At 37.0% G+C, this 19,839-nt stretch overlaps 1 protein-coding gene across 2 annotated transcripts; it reads left to right on the top strand.

The window, feature by feature from the left end:
- Positions 1-11,893: 11,893 nt before the first annotated feature.
- Positions 11,894-17,597, top strand: LOC145043457 (oxysterol-binding protein-related protein 1C-like). Of its 2 annotated transcripts, none has more exons than XM_078992120.1 (10): positions 11,894-12,758; positions 13,170-13,526; positions 14,253-14,352; positions 14,739-15,166; positions 15,277-15,432; positions 15,698-15,865; positions 15,945-16,085; positions 16,171-16,401; positions 16,504-16,617; positions 17,073-17,597. In XM_078992120.1, exons 1-10 carry the CDS (start codon positions 12,237-12,239, stop codon positions 17,238-17,240), a joined length of 2,385 nt encoding a protein of 794 aa, XP_078848246.1. In that variant the 5' UTR covers positions 11,894-12,236; the 3' UTR covers positions 17,241-17,597. The 2 variants fall into 2 exon arrangements, with proteins under 2 accessions (XP_078848246.1, XP_078848245.1); XM_078992119.1 differs by having other exon boundaries at positions 11,895-12,758; positions 14,736-15,166.
- The last annotated feature ends 2,242 nt before the right edge of the window (positions 17,598-19,839 follow it).

The raw sequence follows: 19,839 nt of genomic DNA, 5'->3' as shown, positions 1-19,839 counted from the left end.
TTTAGAGTATGCTATTTATATGATCTTCTAGATCGGTTGATTGATGATTAATTACTATGTGGTTATATGTTTATGTGCACATGGTTGTTGATTGGGGTTGGGTTGAGGCGGGTCATGCTTTGTGCTGTAGGCCAACATACCTAGGGCAGACCGGATATCCCGAAGGCCTAGCGAGCGGTCCAGATAGAAGGCCCGGTGCGGGCGGACCAACCACACTGCAGACTTAATGGATATGGCTAGACTCGGAGGGTGGACCAGGTGGACTGAAGGCCCGGTGCGGCGGACCAGTCACAAGTAGACCCGAAGTGCATGACTGTTCTATGTTCTGTTATGATATGGCATGTTATGTTTATGGTATATGTGGTTGGTATTTTGGGGGCATCTCACTAAGATTTCGGGCTTACAGTTGTGGTTTAAATGTTTCAGGTATTTCAGGAGACCGTGGCAAGGCAAAGGCTTGATCGTACTGCTCCTCATGTTTATGTTTTCTGATATGGTTCTGGGAAGACTCTGATAATCAAATGTATTGAAAACCTTTTTGTAATGACTTTATGAAATTGGGTTGTTTTTGAAAAGTTTAAAATTGGTTGCAATTTTTATGGACGTTACACCATCCCTATGCGGAAATGGGAGGAGATCACTATGGACTTCATTACCAAGTTACCCAAGACGACGAGGGGTGTTGATTCTATTTGGGTCATTTTTTAGAGTTGACCAAGAGTGCACATTTTATTCCAATTGCAAAGAGTGTATCCGTCGAGAAGCTAGCGGATATCTATGTTCAGGAGGTGGTAGTCAGGCATGGGGTGTTGATATTTGTAGTCTCAGACTGCGATGTTCATTTCACCTCTAGATTTTGGAGGAAGTTCCATGAGGAGTTAGGCACTCAATTGCATTTCAATACAGGGTACCAACCCTATACCGAAGGTTAGAGCTAGCAGACGATCCAGATACTCGAGGATATGCTTAAGGTTTGTGTGATGGATTTTGGAGGGAGTTGGTGTACTGTCACACCCCTAAACCAAAACGGCGGAAACGTTCGGGGGCGGAGGACGTTATGCATAGTATCACAACAATTGAATAATAGTAATCAAAGCAACAACAACCATTATATTAAATAGTAATATGTTTACATTGCATTTGAATTATACATGATTGACACCAAAAGTAAATAACAAGTAAAGACTCGAAGCTACTATGCTCCATCTTCTTGAATCCGGTGCGTGTACCTGTGTACTAGTGTCTTGAGAATACAAGTAGGTTTTGAAAGAGTATTAGCATAAAGCTAGTGAGTTCATAAGCGTTTTGTTTTGGAAAATTGTTCTTTTTTCTTTGGAAAAGTACGTTATGTTTCTCCTGAAAACCTTATATTTTTTGATGTAATGAATGTTAAGTAAAAATGATTCTTACTAGTTCCTCCTGCGAGTACTTAGTGTATACAAATCATATACAATCCAAACCGGACAAACAATCGATTGTATGGTTCTGCCCCAAGTCCACAACCAAACAAGGAACATGAAATGAAGCGGAGGCCACACATTCCACTGGTTGTTGGATACTCATGTACATAATCCTGAAGTATTCACTAGATACTTACAAGGTTAACTGTATTGATTATTTGATATCTGTTGAAATTGTTCCTCAAGAAAATCCAATATTTTCTCATGTAAAGTATGATTAACCCATTCTTTCTATGACTTCTTAGTTCATACTAGTTATGTATAAACCAATATCGAATAGACAGTTAATTGTGTGGATCTGCCGTAAACCCACAACGAAACAAGGTACAGGGAATGAGGTGGAAACCACACATTCCATAGTCTATCAGGTATTCTTCATACGTAACCTGGATGCATAAACTAAGGAGTCATGAAATTAATAAAGAATGTTCGTTAGTTGAATAATGAACCAACTATTTGTAAAATACCGATGTTTAACCTGGAAAATCCTATATTTTCCCTAAGTGTACATTATTGAATTATCAGTTCCAAATCGTGGAATGCAAGTACCTACCATACTTATTTTTTTTAAGCATTGTTCTATTTGAAAACCTTTGTATAGAAACCATTATATGGAATCCATTGTATGAAAACCATTGTATAGAAACCATTGTATAGTAGTCTTATTACATAAAATAAAACTAGTTGATAACGTGTTATTCTGTATCCCGAAAGTGTTGTTAATACCCTCCTATGATCACTTAGTACATACGAGTTATAGAAATCTAGATCGAACAAACAGTCGATTGGGTGATTCTGCCCTAAGCCCACAACCAAACAAGGAACAAGAAATGAGGCGGAAATCACACATCACACTGCAAGTTGGATGTTAATTTCATATTACCCTAATGTACATACTAAGTCATCACATAGTTACTATCCCTGTTGACTATTTGTTAGGTATATTATTACGTGAACGGGTCGTTATTTCACATGTGGATTCTTATAACCATACTATTGACGATCAACATTACGACGTACTCGGACGTCGCTAAAAATGACGTTTGTCACCCACGGTTGACTGTAGTTAATAGTCAGGGTGCGGGATTGTCACTCATGTATAGATCTATACACAAACTCACGCTCTCCATCCAGGAGACTCTAGTTACAAGGCATCTCACACTGTAGTTATCTCTACGAATCCACGAATAATACTAAGAAAACCCTTTTTGTTATTAACATGAATCCTTTTAAAAAAATAATCTTTTATTTTATAATTCATAAGTTTGTTTCCTTGTTCTAAAAACTGTAATTGCAATGTTTATAACTTAACATGTTTATAAAACTATCCGCAAAACTTTGTTTATCACGTTTAGTAAGTGTAACGCCCGTAGATCCGGACTAGTCAATTAGAGACGTTAAGCGTCAAAAATGACTTTTTGATGGAAGATTATTTTGAAGGAATAATCTTAATTAAGTTATAGTATATGTTACAAGGTTTCCGTGCATATAAAGAACGCCGAAATCCGAGTTATAACGAAGAAGTTATGACCTGTCGAAGTTTCGCGATAGAACCGGCACGACACAGCGCGGCGTAAAAAGTGAATTTACGTTAGAGCGATATTTAGCCTTAGCAATCTAAATGAAAGTCGTATAATACGTTAAACCATGAGCGTGCATAAAAAGAACGCCCAGATCTGACTTCGTATGAGGAAGTTATGGTTTTTCGAAGTTTCGACTTAGCGGTATGCAGCCCGAATGCTCGATTTGAGACCAAGTGGTTTTTAGCCGAAACAATCTAAATGAGAATTGAAGATATCATTAATTGTAGTAAAACGATAAAAATATAGGCGAAAACAGACGTCGGATGAAGAAGTTATGATTTTATAACGGAGTTTTCCTGTCCCGGCCTACTAAAAATAAATAATAAAAATAAAGTCAAAATTAGCCAACGGAATCTAAACAAAAGTTGTAGATCGTAGTCTCACCTACGCGGGGATATAAAGATTGTCGAAAACGAAGTTCGTATGAAGAAGATATGAATTTTTGAAGTTTATTTAATAATTTCGATATTAAATTTAAATAAAAGTTGGCTGATATTATCCATGGGGGGAGTCAGCGGCCTTATCCCCGTTACGCCCCGCGTAACCAAAAATTACGCCCCGCGTAAATCGCAGATCCAACCCCTATAAAAGGAAGTCGAGTGCAGCCGATTCAGTTGCTCATTTCTTCCCGTTTTCTCGCGTTTTTGCATCGTTTTTCGTGCAAGAAATATCCCGAAGCCCCGGTATCATTCCCGAGCCCCGAAGCAAGTCCCGAGGCCCCGAAGATCCCGAGAAGTGCGATTCTCGAGCCGAAGCTCTGCCCGCGAGGAGTCTGGTTTTTGTAAAGATCTTCCAGATTTGCCGAAGAATACTACTTCTACAAGTCGTAGTGCTGTCCGATCATCTTCTAATCAAGTGAGTGTGTGGTTACTTTCTTCTAACGCATAATTATTAAGTATTTAATATAAAATACGTGTTATGTGTATATTTTATTGTTATATGCGTGAATGTATATTCACTTTCTTCTATCTCATAGATCTGATTTATTCTCTATGAAATACGTGTTATGTGGGTGTCCCTCATCTATTATGTGGAATAGGTATTGAATGAGAATGCTATACAGGTTTTTAACTATGTATAAAAATATATTTATATCTACAAATATGTTGGGTAGAGCATGGGTAGATGAGATAGTTGGTGTGTGATAAAAGGATGAGTTGGATAATGAGATCAAGAGGCTAGTTTTAGATCCGGGAGTATGGATTAGACCAAGAGGTAAATTTTAGATCCGGGAGTATGGATCAGGTAAAGAGATAAAACTTGTTATTAGTCCGGGAGTATGGATTAAGACTAAGTTAATTGTCCCTAGTCCGGGAGTATGGATTAGGTACAGTTATTGATCCGGGAGTATGGATCAGATCAGGATTAAGGTATAGTTAATTGTCCCTAGTCCGGGAGTATGGATTGGGCACAGTTATTGATCCGAGAGTATGGATCATATCAGGTTAAGGTATAGTTAATTGTCCTTATTCCGGGAGTATGGATTGGGTACAGTTATTGATTTGGGAGTGTGGATCAGATCAGGATGTTAGTTTTAGATCCGTGGGTATGGATCAGGGGAAAAGGTTAGTTTTAGATCCGTGAGTATGGATGAGGTGAAAAGGTTAGTTTTAGATCCGTGAGTATGGATCGGGTGAAGATAATAGTTTTAGATCCGTGAGTAGGGATCGGGTAAAGAGGAAAATTTTAGATACGGGAGTTTAGATCGTGTCGTTGTGAGGATCGATGGGGGTGGGATAAGAGTTGCCTTTATATGGTGAAATTGTACAAGTTTGAATGTTCTATATTTATAAATATATGATATAACATTGTGGGATGAAAACCCTATATGCTCACCAGGCTCCCAAGCCTGACCCACTCAGTTTTCTTTGTATCACAGGTATTAATACGAAGACATATTTCACAGAGAGATTTAAAGGAGATATAAATCAATTGTGTAATTAAATGTAAGTTCTGTTTATGCTTATATGTCTGTATCGGAACATGACATCCCGAGGTTTTATTATTAAATGAAAATACATTCTCTTTGAGAAATGTTTTGATAAGTTATTATATTATCTTATTTTGGGAACAAATTCCGCAACCATTTTCTTTAAAAGATTACTCTGATTTTATAAAACAAAACATAAACAAATCGGTCTTTTCTAGCCGTAAAAATGGGGATGTCACAGTAAGTTCTATGATCAATGTATGTTAATGATAGAAAAATATATAATAAACCAAATTATATTTTTGAACACAAGATTTCGTGTGCTTTTACTTGTATCCCCCCCTCCCTGAAAACATTAAAAACTCGGAAAAATATAAGGGTATGAACTCACCGTTAGTTGTGTGCAAGCTTTGAGTCAATGAACTGGAAACGAAGACCCTCGATTTGTTGTACGTGACACTTAACGGAATCCTAATAACAATTAAATCCATATATGTATCTAAATTAGCGATTTCATTAGATAAAGTGTTGGAAAAACACTTGCTTTCGGTTAAGGAATGTTACCGGGACTTGATTGAATCGAGATGTGTTAACCGTCAAATTCTGGTCAAGTCAAAGTCAAACCGGTCAACTCAGTTAACCCTTGTATACTAGGGTTTACGTTATGTAATTATTGTACAACTCGCTATTCTAATGAGAAATCATCAATTGAAAAGTTCGTATATCTAGATTTCCTTAACCTAAAACTATGGTAAGTAATGAACCAAACCGATAAAACAATGTTGCATACTCATCGGGAATGTGTAGGACCCTTAAACATGGCTTAACGGAGTTTACGGACCTTACATTGTGAAGCCGGACACTCAAAAATGTCACAAACGAAACCTCTCTCGATCGTTTTCACTCTATCTCTCTCTATTGGAAATCTCTCCCAAATCTCTCCTGAATCTCTCTGAAAAGTTCATATAACTTTTTGAAATCATTCGGGTCATCTCGACCCTTAACCGGGTCAAAAACCGCTTAAAACGTGGTAAGATCGAGTAAAATACCCTTAAGGACCCGAAACCCCTCTTAAAGGGGCGAACCCTCTTAGGGCCGAAGGTCCAAGTAGGGGCCGAACCCTGCTTAGCTGAAGCCCAGGACCGAACCTCCCTCTCGGACCTGAACCTTGCAACCAAGGGGAGAGACTGAACCCTTCGGTCCATTTCGCATATGACTCGAACCCGAATCCTTCGGGGCCGAGCCTTGCAGGGAGAACCGAAGCCACCTTCGAGCCTTAGCTACTTTTGGTCTATTTCTCCTCTCACAGCTCTCGGTCCATTTCACATTTGGGCCAACTTCATCAAGGACCGAACCTCGGCCCAGTACCGAGAGGTCTCGTAGGAAGCCCAATTTCACTCGGTTTTCGACTACGACTTCATTTTAAGCCTGTTTTTCATCATTTTAATGCGGGATTTTCACCCAAAACTTTATTTTAACATATAAGGCCCCATATTTATTAATTAATCACGTTTTTGGGGATAAATCTTATCCAAGAAGAGTGGGTGAAGTACAAGAGGTGGAGTGTTGACTTTTCTTTAGTTTATGACACAAGCAACCACCTATACCCACTCCTTGACCAACCCACACCCCTCCCCACCATACCTAGTCACTTCCTTGTACTTTTCCATCATTATCCAGCCATTCCTACATCCTAAGAGTTACACAACCCACCCTCTCTCCTCACACTTCCTTCATTCTCTCATTTTTCCTCCAAGGATCACACTCCAAATTCTCTCACCATTCTATCTCAACTTCAAGACTTCCAAGGCTGATCATCAAGCTTTCATCCACTCTTGGTAAGTATAATTCATTCTTATTATGATTATTACACTTCCTTTTAACTCAAATCATAGATTCCTTACACAAACTCCATTATATTTGTGTTAGATTCTCGAATCTTCAAGACATTCTCTTAAGTGTTCTTGGGTAGAACACTCATTTTCTTCAACATCCATCCACTAAGAACACATAAAGTGAGTTCATACCCCTATCTTTTTATGTTTTCTTAAGTTTTAGGGGGGGGGGGGGGATACAAGTTAAAACACCAAGAACATAACTAAACTCATCTAACAGCTTTCATCAGAAAAGTTTAACTCTATTCACGGACTGTTTTGGTCAACTTAAACAATTTAGTTTTCAAAACTGTATTAGGTGAAAATAGTTCAAGTTTATAACTTTAAAATGACTACTTGCACATGTTCATATGATTTTTCTACAATTTATGGAGATTTTTACAAAACTACCTATCACTGTAGCTACAAATCTGGACCAGTCTGTGAATATGGACATTTTCACACAAGTTAGAGACATAAAAATCATGATAAAATTTATGAACAAACTAGACACATTTTCTAAACTTCCAGAGTTCACGAATTTAGTTTTTGACTTCATATGATTTTTCTGTGATTTTTCCAAAACATTGCAGAAATGTTAAAAACAAGTTGACAGCTTACAACTTTCATTACACTTTGTAACATGTTGAGCAAAGTGTTAATCTTTGATGTTTCATATTTTACCTATGTTTTCTGTTGTGGAATATTTATATAAAAGGAAGTACTCACTGATTTGTAAGAGTCCTTTGTCATTACAAATAATACAAGATAAGGCATGATAAACATAGTTATGTTTTTGCTATACATTCAACTCACATAAAATGGGATTCCTTTGCATTACAAACGTTTTGGATAAACTATAATAGGTATAGTTTATGATACATTTACATAACAAACTCATTACGAAAGGGGACATTTATACAAAAAGGGTTTTCATTACATTACACGTAAATTCGTTAATGACTTTTGTGAGACATTCGCTTCACTTTACAAATAAGTCTTGTATTGTAACCAGAGTTTCCCGGAGGGAAAGCGTGATAGTTGTATATAGATCTATATTGGGTCTGACAAACTCACACCTTAGCTGCATGCAACAGCTAGACCGGCAGGTCTGAGGTGACAAATGTCATAACATTTCCGATGCCTGAAGAACGTCGTTTCAGGCCATCTAAGTCATAGCATGGTTATAATAACTCACATTAAGTATTAACAAACATAGGATTTACGGGTATTTCATTGAAATCAAACGATCTTATGTCGATTTAAACTTGCATTATTTACTATAAGTAAGGAATGTTACTTATATATTTTGGTCTTGGGTTTTAAGACTACATTTTACGTATTAAGGAAAATATTGGATTTTCTGGAATGAACACTACTTTTACAAGAAAAGGTTTTTATAACTACATACCAATGCTTATGAACTCACCAGCCTTTGTGTTGACACTTTTTCAAACAACTTGTATTCTCAGGAAATCACTAAACAGGTAACCAAGTGCTTTTGAGGATGGGACGTTAAGGTGTCAAACATTTCATTTTTGTCAACATAATGTAATTGATTTGGAAACATGTAAACTCATACAATGATGTAACTCTTTCAATTATATTTATGTTGGTTGTGTTTACTTTAATCACTATTGCAAATGTTGTTATGATACTATACATGAAGTCCTCCACCCCCAAACGTTTCCGCTATCCTTGGTTTGGGGGTGTGACACGAGGAAAGCGGGTTTTCAGCCTAATGTACCACTCAAGGAGTGTGTACGGCCGTGAAAGGGAGTGTATGGCCGGACAAGGGTGTACGGCGGGACAGGGGTGTACAGCCGGTGTAACATCCCAAATTTCGAGTCTAAAATTTTCGTTTTTCAATTAAGTAGATTATAAAATATTTTACTGAAAACATTATCGATATCAAAATAAGTCCATAAACCATCATACATGTCTCGTATCATAAGTAGTAATAAAATCATAGTACAATCCCATAGATCTAAAATGCGGAATCTTGTGTGAGTGTGATGTCCAGCTACCACGCCAAATTACGACTATGAGTAGCCAGGGAACTTGGCGAGTCAGGGAAAAGACTCGACGAGTTAGACCACGATTTTAGGGTTCTAGGACTCGACGAGTTGATGGAGCAACTCGGCCAGTTAGGTCAATCTAGAATGTTGACTTTGAGCATGGGTAAAATGTTTATTTTACCCTTTGAAAGATTCTCAGTTTTTGACTAAGTGTTTATTGTGATAATGATAGTCGGGGAGTTGTCGGAGCAGCCATCAGAGATTTCCTCACACAAGATTTCAGCAGCTAGCATGAGAGGTTATTTTTCGTCCAGTAGGAACGGATCGAAGGCACCAATTCCGACCCGTATATGTATGTTAGCATATGCCGGACTTAGGTCCGGTGTCGGGGTTAGTCCAAAGTAGATTATATGTTTTCGGACTCCGGTCTGATGTGGGGCAAGCCGGAGGAATGTTTATATGCTTGATGTCTTCGTGATTATTGCATGTGTTTGTTTATATGTTCCGGGCTTTGGTTCGATGCCGGGCAAGCCTGATGAATGTTTAGTTTATATGTTACGTGTTATAGGTTCCAGGCTTCGGTCCGATGCCGGGTCAAGCCCGAGGGAGGTTTAGCTTATATGTTTATGTTATATGCTTGTTGATATGTTATATGTATACTGTATTTAGGTCTTATGTTGGGCGGAGCCCGATGTCGGACTTCAGTCAAATGCTGGGTAGGGCCCAATATCGGATTTGTCCGTTGTCGGGCGGGGCCCGATGTAGTGGGCAAGGTCTAATGTATGCTATTATGTGTTTATGTGTATGGTATGTGGTAGTTTGGGGAGACTCACTAAGCTTCGTGCCTATAGTTTTCAGTTTTGGTTTCAGGTACTTCCGCTAGTAAGGGGAAGAGCTCGGGATGACTGCATGGCACACAACATAGCTTTTAGCCTGGGATGTTTAGACTCTGATATTTTGACACATGATTTGATATAGTATTTTCATACGATGTTTTGAGATACATGACTTATGATTTTATTATTATGATGTTTGATGAATTATGGTTTTCTTAAATGATTTAAAATGAAAATTTTAGACCGTATTTTTGGGATGTTACATAATTTTTGGGATGTTATAGTCAAATTCGTCAAACAGTTAATGGTCAACTAGCACCAACCACCGCGTTGTAACCAGACCCCCTGGCCGCACCATGGTCACTAAAGGATAAAATAGTCACGACTGCTCTCGCGACCCGTACCACAACCAGTCGTTCTCCGCGACGCGGTTAATGGCCATAACAACTTATTTCATAAAGCTCTTAATCCTTAAGTCTAAATTTCTAAGGCTCATATCTGGACCGACTATGGATCTATATGGATAAAGTTTCTAACTTTATCCAATCCCTTTACTCAATAAGCCAAGATCTCAAGCCCTAGTTCTATTTGGGAACAAAATGCCAGGAACTTATACATGGCTCCAAGGAAACAAATGCATACCCCTTTTCCACAAAAACAAGTACATAAATGAACACCAACTAAACCCAAGGTTTTGGAGTTGATCAAAACTCCAAAAACATTATTCTAAGGAACAAGAAGGGAGTTAAAAGCATGAAATATTAATAAAAAGCAATAAAGGTGGAAGATTCATACCTTACGAAGCTCTAGAGGATGCAAAAGATGCAAGATCTGACGTCCAAACCACTCTTCAAGCCACAAGATCACTTCCTTCTTCTTCTAAGAGCACCTAAGATCTTGAAACACAAAGAACACACACTCTAGATACCAAGAACACACATACACACATACACACATTAAGCTAGGGTTTCTCTTTTGGATAATGGATGCTAAGGATGAAACGAAACCATGGCCATCTTATTGCTTAAATAGGGAAAAAGGCCTAAGGTTTAGAGTTTTGAGCCCACCCGCCACCGCAAAATCCACCCCCACCGCACCGCGACCAACACTTGACCTCGCCACCACTTAATGATGTGGCCGCACCGTGATGGATCTCCACCACCGTGTCATGGTAAGCCAAAACCTCAAAAATGAAGACTTAAAATAAGTTGATGCCAAAGAATTAATACCTAAAAATAGATGTTACACTAAAGAGATAAATTATGTAGGTATGTGTTCTTTAGAGAAAGTGTAGGTGTGTATATGTGTATTTTTGTATATAGAAAGAGATGACCGATTATCTTTTTCTTTTATTAAATAAGTAAGAAAAAAAACAAAAACTATGAATGGCATATTAGTCATTTCACAAAAACTTAAGCTTTATTTCTAACGGGGTTAGTCATAAAAGACCATCCGTGTATGGTTTTAAGTTCTCAATAACCATACATATTCAAAATTCTTCAAAATGATTTGTGGTGATATTTTTTGTCAATCATAAGAACCATTTATGTAAATTTGTTTAAAAAAAGTAAGAAATGGTATAAATGATATTTTAGATATGTTTGAGACTAAACTAGAAACAAAACCAAACCATAAGGGTGATTCATTTTTTTAAAAAATTAGAGGACAAACATGAAAATTACCCAAACCATAAGCACCATTCATGTACTTTACTCAAATAATTTACTATTCTGAAAAAAAAAAAACATTTCCTAATTCCAAACATAACTACAATAAATGATAAAATATTTACATAGATTCATTCGAAAAAAATTCATAAATTTGAAGGTACCTCAAAATGCAAAGAGATTTCACCAGAAGTTCACACTTCCTTTTAAAAATACATTTATTAAATCAGGAAAAACTATTTAACAGCATAAAACTACTTGACAATTAACTGGTTTTTATATTACTTTTTTGTTATATATTACAAAATTATAAATATAAATTTATTAAATATCATATCATAATTAACATCTAAAATAATTTGTGCATAAAAAACAAACATATATTATAATTTCTTATGATTAACATCTAAAATAATGGTCCTAACTCTAACACTAAAGCTAACCCTAACCCTAACCCTAAAGCCAAAGGCAAAGAAAATGGTAAGGCAAGGGATATATGGTTAAATTTTACCGTAGAAATGAATAAAAGCATGTGAGTCGGTCCAAAAAAGTGCTGGTTGCGTCTTTTTGAGTGGTTGGTCGCTACCAAATGACACCACCGGGTATATTCCTTTCCAATCCCTCCGGCGACTTCTTCCTCTTCTTCTTCTTCCGCCCGTAATTCACGCCCCAACCATAACCTTTCTGTTTCCCCTAAATTAACGCAACTTTCCCCCATCGCAGGACCACCATTGAATCATTACACGATTCTGATGGATTACTCGTTCTCTCCGGCCGCCGAACCGTGGCTATGACCACCGCCATATCTAATTTTCTCCCTCTTTTATCATCTTTTTCTTAATTTGTAATTATTGTTTTTTACATATATATGCATCCTTTTTGCTGTGTTCCCGCCGATCATAATAATTCGATGCCTGCTACTCCTTCCTCCGCTGCCGCCCCGGTATCGGATTTTTCCAAGCACATAAATCCCGTTCATAACGTTAACAACCACAACCACAACCACAACCACAACCATAACCACCATGTTACTTTCAATACGGCGTCGGATGCTGAACGGCAACCACCCGCGATGAGGTTGACAAGTGGAGATCAGAGAGATGTGAAGATCAATGATATAGTAGGGAGTGGGATATCAGGGATTTTGCACAAATGGGTTAATTATGGTAAAGGATGGCGGCCTCGATGGTTTGTGTTACAAGATGGCGTGCTTTCCTACTATAAGATTCATGGGCCTGATAAGATCGTTGTTAGTAAAGAGACTGAGAACGGGTCAAGGGTCATCGGCGACGAGTCTTTCCGCCGATTCTCTCGTCACCGAAATTCCGGCGCTACTAGTAATAATTCTCATCATCCTCGCCGAAAGCCCGTTGGTGAAGTCCATCTCAAGGTGAAGTCACTTACTCTTTTAACAATTTTCATTCAGTTTCAATGATGATCAGTCATCACGAGTCTGTCTGCGATTTGTCATAACATCTAGCGGTTTGAGAAGTTTAATTTGACAACTGATGTCTGAGTTAGGTTGTGCTTGACGGTATTCTGTAGAAAATCGTCTAAGAGAGATCAATCTGCTTGTTGGGATTTCTGTCTGTCTGACTTTCTAAACTTTTGGTCGGTTTGGGATTAATTTTCTTTGTTTTATGTGAATCCCTCTCTATCTTTGTGTTTGTATACCTGCAAGTGAATTTTTCCATTTGAGTGTGCTATGTGGTTTTTTCTTTGCATTGTTCTATCCGCTATTCGATGGTTTTGCATATATTTTGATACATTGTTTGGTGTCTGTCATATATTTTGTATGTAGGTTTCATCTATTCGTGAAAGTAGATCAGATGACAAAAGATTTTCCATATTCACTGGGACAAAAAGGCTGCATTTGAGGGCAGACACAAGGGATGATAGAATTGCATGGATGGAAGCTTTCCAGGCTGTGAAGGGCATGTTCCCTCGACTATCTAACAGTGAATTGATGGCTCCTGTTGGCGGCTTTACTGTGTCAACAGAAAAGTTGAGGCAACGCTTATTACAAGAAGGTGTTAGTGAGACAGCCATCCAGGACACCGAACTTATTATGAGGACTGAATTTTCAGCCATGCAAGATCAGTTGGTGCTTCTTAAGCAGAAGCACTTGCTTCTCATGGACACACTTCGTATGTTAGAGGTACATGTAATATCTCATAGGCCCTGTTTCTTTCTTTTTTCCCCCCATTAAGATCTCTTTGGATGAATCATGTTTTGAAAAACTGACTCTAAGTAAAAAAGAAACACCCAGATGTACTATCATCCTACTAACATTTGGATTCTACTTATTAAAGTTGTCACAGTTCCATGCATAACTTATTTACAGCAGGGGTAGGTTATCATTTGTTAATCTTATTGGCTTGTAGGTCATGGTTTTTATTTCATTTAGATCTGTACAGATGCAGGGGTTGTATGAGGGGAAACCTTTTGGTGTACTATTGATACCTTCGAGTGACATGAACGAAAATTACTTGGAAGAAATGCATTAAAATGAGTGAGTTGATGGTAGTACTCATTGTCATTAGATTATCAGTATCACTAGTTGGTGCCTTGGTGGCTATATCATCAGTCCATTTCAGTTTCATTTAAGCCTGCAAAAATGTTATGAACCAAGCTATATGACTAGTTTATTCAATTTACATTTACCAGTCTAGAGCCCTGTGTGTTTTTAGCTTGCAATAAATGTCATCCATGCTGTGATAATGGAATTACCCACCAAGTCTTTTGTAGCAATTGTAATAAATATGACACGGTATCTTTCATAGAACATAATATCATATGATGTATGCTAATAGTAGATGAAAAAGACCAGTAATTCATGTTAATCACTTTCAAGATTTTCTAATATGTTATCTGTTGCTTGTAGACAGAAAAGGTTGACCTTGAGAACACAGTAGTAGACGAGAGCCAAAGACAATCAAAGGAGGTTGGGGCAACTTCAAGACTAAGGCAAGAGAAATACAGTGGTATGCATTGATTTTCTTTTAATTCCATGTCTTGTTAGAGTGTTTTTTTTCCCTAAAAGGAGTAGGATGAATGATTTAAATGAAAAAAAAGGTATATGCTCTACGACTAGTCTGAAATGACATCTCTGTCAGTAGGTGTAAATGAAAGAAGTTAAGACTTAAGACCAGCATCTAAATCTTTTTAAAAATATCAGGATACTTTTTGATCTGAATAAACATACAAATCATTTTTCATCATAAAGGTGTAAAATGCTGGTTAGGCGATTAAGAAGGTATGATCTCACATACATAGGATGGTTGGCAATTATTTTTTGAAAAGATACAAGAGTTGATAGGAAACTAAGGAGGATAAAGAATGAATTGGGTTGGTTGGTATTTGGCAGAAGCAAGTGGAAGTGAATCCGAAGATGATAATGAGAGGGGAGATGCAGATGCTGCAGAGGAAGAGACAGATGATGAAGACAATGCCTTCTTTGACACACGGGACTTTCTGTCATCAGGTTCTTTTAAAAGTACTGGTTCTGACATGCGTTCCTCTTCATTTTCATCTGATGATGAAGACCATGAAGATGCTTCCATTAGATCATTTGGTACTGACTTCCCTCGTGTTAAGAGGCGCAAGAAGCTGCCTGATCCTATTGAGAAAGAGAAGGGAATAAGTCTTTGGTCGATGATCAAAGACAACATTGGAAAAGATCTTACCAAAGTCTGTCTTCCTGTATATTTCAATGAACCTCTATCTTCTCTGCAAAAATGTTTCGAGGATTTGGAGTATTCATATCTTCTTGATCGGGCATATGAATGGGGCAAAAGGGTCAGTATATTTCTTCTCTTAAAAATTATTACTATCATTATTATTATATTAAATACACGTATTTGATATTCATCTGATTTCTCACCCTTTTACTATAAAATCTGTTTTAGGGTAACAGCCTTATGCGGATTTTGAATGTGGCTGCGTTTGCAGTGTCCGGATATGCTTCTACTGAAGGAAGGAACTGCAAACCATTTAATCCGTTGCTAGGGGAGACTTATGAAGCAGACTATCCAGATAAAGGACTTCGATTTTTTTCTGAGAAGGTTTGCTTTGCGTCTTACTAAATACTAAAATACTAATTATTATCATGTGTCATTTCCTAAGAGTTTTAGTTCCAGATTACCATCCATCACACAAGTCTGTCAGATATGATACTCTGTTACAAATGAAATGCGGATATTAATTATATATAACTTGAAGGGTAATAACTTGAGAGAAAAGGATAACAGTTGAAATGGAAATGGAATAGACAAATAGTGTGTGTTGGTGTTGATGTTGATGTTGATTAGTTGGTTATGCAACAAACAGGTAAGTCATCACCCCATGATTGTAGCGTGTCACTGTGATGGCAAAGGATGGAAATTTTGGGGAGATAGCAACCTGAAAAGCAAGTTTTGGGGTCGCTCAATTCAGCTTGACCCTGTTGGAGTTTTAACTTTGCAATTTGAAGATGGAGAAGTTTTTCAGTGGAGTAAGGTATGAGTTTGTTTTGTGAATCAATCTGTAAATAAAGACCGACTTGATGTTGCGTGATGAGTGAGCAATGTTGTTTCAGGTAACAACTTCCATATACAACCTTATTTTGGGGAAACTGTATTGTGACCACTATGGTACAATGCGTATCCAAGGGAACCGTAATTATTCCTGTAAGCTAAAATTCAAGGAGCAGTCAATCATAGAGCGCAACCCGCATCAGGTAGGTGTAGCTTTTCCTTTTCTAGTAATTAAGTAACTTATATGAAAAGTTAAATAATTAATTAACAAGCTGCTCTGCTCTGAAGGTACAAGGAGTTGTGCAAGATAATAGAAGTGGAAAGACTGCAGCCAGTTTAATTGGAAAATGGGATGAAAGCATGCATTATGTGAGTGGAGATTGTTCTGCCAAGGGAAAAGGTGACCCGTATTCCGAAGCTCAATTGCTGTGGAGAAGGAGCAAGCCCCCAAAGGTTCCCACAAGATACAATCTAACGCGCTTTGCTATTACTTTGAATGAGCTTACCCCTGGCCTAAAGGTGTAATCTATCTTTTCACATACCTTTTTTCTTTTTCAAGTGTTTGCCTTGGTATGAAGGAATCAGTCTCAATCATCTCATCTCATCTTGTTTTTTTTTCAGGAGAAGCTTCCGCCAACTGATTCAAGACTAAGACCGGACCAAAGGTGTTTAGAAAATGGCGAGTATGAAACGGCAAATGCAGAGAAACTCAGACTAGAACAACGTCAAAGACAGGTACATTTTTTTTTTTTTTTCTTTTTTGCTTTTGGTTTCGTGTGCCTCTTAATTTCTGAATACAAAAACTTCAAACACCTTCCACCCGCTGTAAAAATATAGAGCTTATTAAGTGAAGCATCTCTTGTACAAACTACAAAGGGATATATAGAGACTTGAGGTTTATGACTTATTATATGTGGTTGGTTATTATATGATGACCATTTCAATGAAGACGTACAAGAGAAGAGTCGGCACAAAAACCAAGTCATTTGAAAAACAGATGGTTTAAAAAAAATAAAATAAAAAGAAGTTTTAGTGTTGGTTCGGTTTGTTTTTTGTTATAAAATATAAAAATAAATACCAAACCGAAGCCATACATATCTTAATATAACATCATAAGAGATGGATAGCATTTTGTCGAATTAGATATGTGCTTGTCTGTATAATTAATATGCTGCAATGACATGATTCAGGCTCGGAAAATGCAAGAGAGAGGCTGGAAGCCGCAGTGGTTCGCCAAGGATAAAGCAAGTGATACATTTGTTTATACGGGTGGTTATTGGGAAGCCAGAGAAAAAGCCAAGTGGGATTCATGTCCTGATATTTTTGGACAGTTTTCTTCGGATCAAACATTAGACTGAGGCTATATAATACATACTCATACTCATACTCATACACACTCCCCCTCCCTCCCTACTTTGCAAACAATTTTCAAATCGGAACATCATGATGATGATGATGAGGTTGTTGACCAGACATCGAAAAGTTAATAGGTGTTTAGAAGGACGCTCTCTCTCTTGGTTCTTCCCTTTTATGTGTTAATGTTTTCTATACTCCCTTTACCCTCCCGTCGTGTAATTGTTGTAAACTCGTGCTTTTATTTCTTCTTCCCATAAGGCCCCTCATTTGTGGTCCTTTTATACGTACATACATATTCTGTTGCATGTTAGATGACAAAGCCACCTCACCTCACAGCTTATACATATTGGTTCGTGATATTATAACTGTTAAGTATAATGATGAAACGGCCTTCTAAGGCATGCTTAGGACAAGACTGAAAGATTGTTTTTAGTGTTAATTTGATTGGATTGAGATCAATGTCAATAAAACAAAATATTTAGGATGCGTTTAGTCATGGAAACTGTTTTCTATTTTTCGTGTTTAGAAGGAATTTTCATTTTCTATTTTTTGATGTAAAATTTAGAAAATGTGTTTATTTAAAATTGACTAGTTTCTATTTAGAAAATTATAAAAGGTGTTGGTGTAGTGATGCGTATGTGTGTTTTGGACAATTTTTGTAGGTGGAAAATTATGAAAATAATATTTTTTGGTTTTTTGAAGTTTTCGAAGTTCTTTGTAATTTTAGAAAGGGTTATTTCCAAAAAAGACTATTTATTGGGTTTTTAAAGTTTTCGAAGTTCTTTGTTATTATCCTTCTCAGAATATGAAAATTCTTAATTTTCTTGTAAATATCTTGGAAAAAAATGTCAAGTAAACATGTTTTCAAAATTTCAACTTTTCTAAGCATTTTTTTTTTCTTGGAAATACCTATTTTCCATAACTGAATGAAGCCTTAAAATTCTTTTTTGTTCCATTTTGAAACGTGGAAGGAATAGTAAACAAATATCTGAAGATATTGATCGATACTATTGTATATTTCAAGGTGTATTTTGCTATAGAAGACATGATAAAGTTGAAAATGTCGTATAGTGTTTTGCATGGATTAAAATAGCGCACCATTCAAAGAGGTGGAACGAGGTAGGGTGCAACAGATGTGTGTCTTGGTTCGTTTTCGTTATCGAATATAATCAATTTAATGTATAACAAAACAAGAGTTTAGTTCAGAGCAATAAATTATTTTCTTAAGATCATATTTATAGATTTTATATACACATTGATCAAATGGTTTGGTAAAGGAAAGTTTGGGCCTCACCTAAATAGGTGTTCAAAAATATCCGAAGTTATTTGAAGTTCCAGATATTCAATTTTCTGAAAGCAGATAGATAATTGCTTTTTGTAGATTTTTGGATATCCGATGTTATTTAAAGATAAAAGAGACACTTTAGTAATACTTTTTATTTTATTTTATTTATTTATTTATTTATTTTTTAAAATAAGTAATTAGAGTTGATGTTAAGGGTAAAGGGAATGACTTCGTAGCGTGCAGACATGGTGTTATGGTAGCAAGATAGTAGCGGTAGGAACACCGCACCAACCTCTAAGTACCACAAAAATCACCCCCATGCAGAATCATCGTGTTGATCGTGATTAAGAGAAAAAGGAAAAAAAAAACAGAGTATTATTTATATAGTGGAATTTGTCGTGTAAAAAATATATATGAAGAAATGTATTTCATTGATTATTAAAACTTGGGATGTCATCACTGATAAAAGAAACATATTCATAAACGTAATCATTACTGACCTTACAACACCTAATGGCATACATCTCTTTTAATCTCTCATCTGATCGAAACATCAAATACCTTTGCATTGATACCTGTGATCCTATATAACAACATTGTGACATTTAATCATAAGGATTAATGTGAACAACAATTTGACTACGTGGCCCTTGTTGTGAAGAGAGCATCTTGGCAAGCTTGGAGACTCCTTTGAACAAATTATTTCAATTTCATCTAGTAAGAGGCACCTAAAGATACATCACTTGTAGGAGCATTCGTGTAACATCCGAGATTTGCATGTATTAATATTATTTATTTTATTGATTAATGGGTTGGTGTTGATTTGGGCCAGGATTGTTGGGCCTTAAGTTTTGGGCTCTTAAAGGCAGTACGCGGGGCATACCACGTCTGGTACATGCAGCGTACTCAAGAAGTTGGGACGGGAAGACCATGCACGTACGCCCAAGGTACCAAAGGGTACGCGCAGCGTACGCACGCATGTTCTAAACCCCTAACTTTTAGAGTTTAATCCCTATTTAAAGGACCTTATGCCTTTGGTCCAACCTCCTTCTCACCCTTATACAGCCTCCACGAAAACCCTAGCCCCGGTTTGTGTGTCTTTGTGTATTTGTGTCATTTGAGAGCTTCTTTGGGTGATTTTGGCATTTTAGAAGAAGAGGAGGTTGAAGAAGGATCAAGGATTCAAAGAGGAGTTTATAGATCCACAAGATAAGCACCGTTTCTGACTCATTTGAGGTATCAAGGTTCAAACTTGATCATTCCATGTTGTGATTTGATTTTAGGGAGTTTTATGTCACTTTTGGGCTCCTTTTTTG

Source organism: Lactuca saligna, chromosome 4 (assembly GCF_052625555.1).
Source record: "Lactuca saligna cultivar CGN05327 chromosome 4, ASM5262555v1, whole genome shotgun sequence".
Classification (NCBI taxonomy): Eukaryota; Viridiplantae; Streptophyta; class Magnoliopsida; order Asterales; family Asteraceae; genus Lactuca; species Lactuca saligna.
The sequence above is the reverse complement of the archived record's forward strand: the minus strand, read 5'-3'. Positions and strand labels throughout refer to the sequence as shown.